Source organism: Phalaenopsis equestris, unplaced genomic scaffold (assembly GCF_001263595.1).
Source record: "Phalaenopsis equestris unplaced genomic scaffold, ASM126359v1 Scaffold000417, whole genome shotgun sequence".
Classification (NCBI taxonomy): domain Eukaryota; kingdom Viridiplantae; phylum Streptophyta; class Magnoliopsida; order Asparagales; family Orchidaceae; genus Phalaenopsis; species Phalaenopsis equestris.
In genome coordinates, this window is record NW_018164858.1 from 779318 (window position 1) to 781995 (window position 2678).

A 2678-nucleotide genomic window follows, 5' to 3' on the forward strand; every position below is an offset into this window, starting at 1 on the left:
AAAAAAAAAACTATAACTAAACCAAACCTCGCTGTAGAGTAGCTTCCAGTGATACGTGAACACCTATGTTTACATGGAGTAACACCACAGTAACACCAGAATAACACAAAGGTAACACAAACAAAAGCAGAATTCCTAAACCATACTAACGAAAAGAAAAAAACCCTCATGATAACAAACCACACTGTGGAACAACATCCAAAAGACACTACATCGAACACCTACGTTTACATGGAGATAAAACTAAAGCCTAAGCCACACAACGGTACTAAATAAAACGCAAGAAACAAGAGTAATAGCAGAGTAACACCACAATAACACAACAGTAACACCAACACTTACTTCATCTTGGCCTTCAAAGTTCAGGCTGAATGATGGCATCTCAACGTTCATGGAGGCTTCCGGCATCTCAACGTTCATGGAGAAATCGACTTCTGGCATCTGAAAGTCCATGAAGCTGTGAACTGGAGCTGTGAACGGAGCTGTGAACGGAGCTGTGACCGGAACTATGAACGGCTATGAACGGAGCTATGCGAAGGTGTCAAAAAAACCAGCGAAAAAAACCAGCGAAAATAGAACAGAAGCTGGCGCGAAATCATTTTATTGTGGCGGGATTTTTTCGTGAATTCGGGTTTTGGGTCGGGCCCGGGTCGCGAATACCCCTAAATTACGTGGGACCGTAGTTTCCAAATGGCACATTTATATTGGCTACGCACCGTAAGGAAGGTGCGTAGTACTGAGGGAATATTTCTTCCATCACACAACAGTTTTTCCTATGCTATGTAACCATTTTCTCTATATTGAGCCAGAATCTTCATCTCACATAGTGTGAATAATTTCAAACAAAAGAAACACTTCATTTTTATATTCACTAATTAATAAATTAATTCAATCAACCGATTCAGATAACCAATACCTTATTTTAAAAAATTTCCCCAAAGAAATCAAATCAAATAAACGGTGTATAAATCTTAAATAACTAAAATCACATTGTATTTGCATCAAGAATAGTGCACAACAAGCCATTCAAACCACAAAGGAAGACAAACAATAAATGAAGCAAACTATAACTTCCTTCTGGTTTGATTGGCATGTAAAATAAAAAAAACTAGTAAAAAGGAAACAATTGTTTGCATGGCGCAAGAGCTGACAAACAAAAAACGCCAGTCTGAACATCTTAAACAAACTAAAAGTTAACAAAACAATAAAAAAATCAAGTCTTGAAAAAAAAATTCCGGAGGATATAGTAAGAGCAAGTTTCTCCTTTCTCTCTCGCCGAAGAACAGACCATAAAACTAGTTCTTAATTCACAAATACTGCAACATCATCTTCCTAATATAAAACAAAACAAAAGAGAACAAAACAACGAAAATAAAAAAGCAAGATTTTTAACTCATCTGGACCACTTACTTGGATTTACAAGTCCCCGAAACACAAAATTTCAAAATTATAAAAGTAAAATAGCCAAAATGAAAGCAGCAACCCAGCAAACATAACATCAAATCAGTCACTTTCATTTGCAAAACTACATCAACGCATTTTACATGCAAAACAAAACCTAAAAATAGCTAAAACTACAAAATATAATCTCAGCCAACCGTGGTACATAACCATCATCCCCTAATCCAACCTTTACCGCATCCCCTGTCACCTCCTCGTCTAACTTACTCCGATGATTCCTCCGCTGCCGACGAACTCACTTTAGGCGGTCGTCCCCTTCCGCGCTTCGGGCCCGTCGGCTTTGCAACACCAGCCGCCGGAACAGAATCACCATTTGTTTTTGAATTCTTAGGTGGACGACCACGTTTCTTTCCAGCAGAAGCAGAGGATGGATCTTTATTCTTTGCAGGTAGACTGCGAGGCTTCGGAGATTGAAGCGCTGCACCTTCAGGAAGATCTGGCCTGGATTTCGGGGGACGACCACGACCTCTCCGCGGCTGAGGGTCGGCATCCGGCTGCAGATAGTTATTCTTCACAAACAAAAGCTTGCCGGAATCCTTTAGTTTAGCGAGTGTATCGGAAAGTATGGCAGAGTGGTCAGCCGGAAGGCGGTTTCCGTAAGTAGCCTCTATTTGTTTTGAAATCGCTAGCTTGCTGGACCCGTCTTTCTCCCCGAGATCAGTAATGGCAGCCAATATCATCTGCAGCAAGTATAAAAGAGTGAAAATATAGCTTGATTTTAGGCGAGATTTAGGAAATAGAGTTGAAGTTAAGATTTTTATTACATCAGGGTACAGTGGATGAGAAGCGGATTTGCTCTCGTCCTGGACGGCAGCCATGGAGAAAGCTGGAATTCGGCGAACAACGCCTGGATGAGTTAGAAAGATTCGAGTTTTGAGACAGGAAAGGAGAATAGTGAAGGAGAAGAGATATAAAAGTGGGGAATTGGAAGGATATATTCTAAAAATAAGGGGGGGAAAATATTTTAAAAATAAAAGCGTTTCCTTTGGTGATTGGAGGGGACGGCTGATATGCGTCTGTGGGGTGTCGATCGGATGACGGATAAGTGTTGAGGGGGAGCACGCGGATCGCTGACGGGGGAAAAGCTGTGAAGTGTTTTTACTGAGGAAGAGTGGTTCAGGAGAAAAATTTATACGTCGGGCAGGTTATTTAGAAGGTAGTTTGAGGTTATATCTGCATTATATCCTATATAATCTTTTTGTAACTTACTTATAACT

General features: G+C 40.4%; 1 protein-coding gene across 1 annotated transcript; it reads right to left on the reverse strand.

The window, feature by feature from the left end:
• Positions 1-1370: 1370 nt before the first annotated feature.
• LOC110027166 (HMG-Y-related protein A-like) lies at positions 1371-2398 on the reverse strand. Its single transcript, XM_020728480.1, has 2 exons — positions 2226-2398; positions 1371-2141 (listed from the first exon to the last, which is right to left on the reverse strand). Exons 1-2 carry the CDS (start codon positions 2277-2279, stop codon positions 1665-1667), a joined length of 531 nt encoding a protein of 176 aa, XP_020584139.1. The 5' UTR covers positions 2280-2398; the 3' UTR covers positions 1371-1664.
• Positions 2399-2678: the final 280 nt, after the last annotated feature.

What these genes read in the sequence shown, in the direction of transcription:
- LOC110027166 (XM_020728480.1), bottom strand. Translation starts at nt 2,279, where the DNA reads ATGGCTGCCGTCCAGGACGAGAGCAAATCCGCTTCTCATCCACTGTAC. An exon ending in CTCATCCACTGTACCCTGAT is followed by an intron (nt 2,142 to 2,225) that starts GTAATAAAAATC and finishes TACTTGCTGCAG; the next exon opens with ATGATATTGGCTGCCATTAC.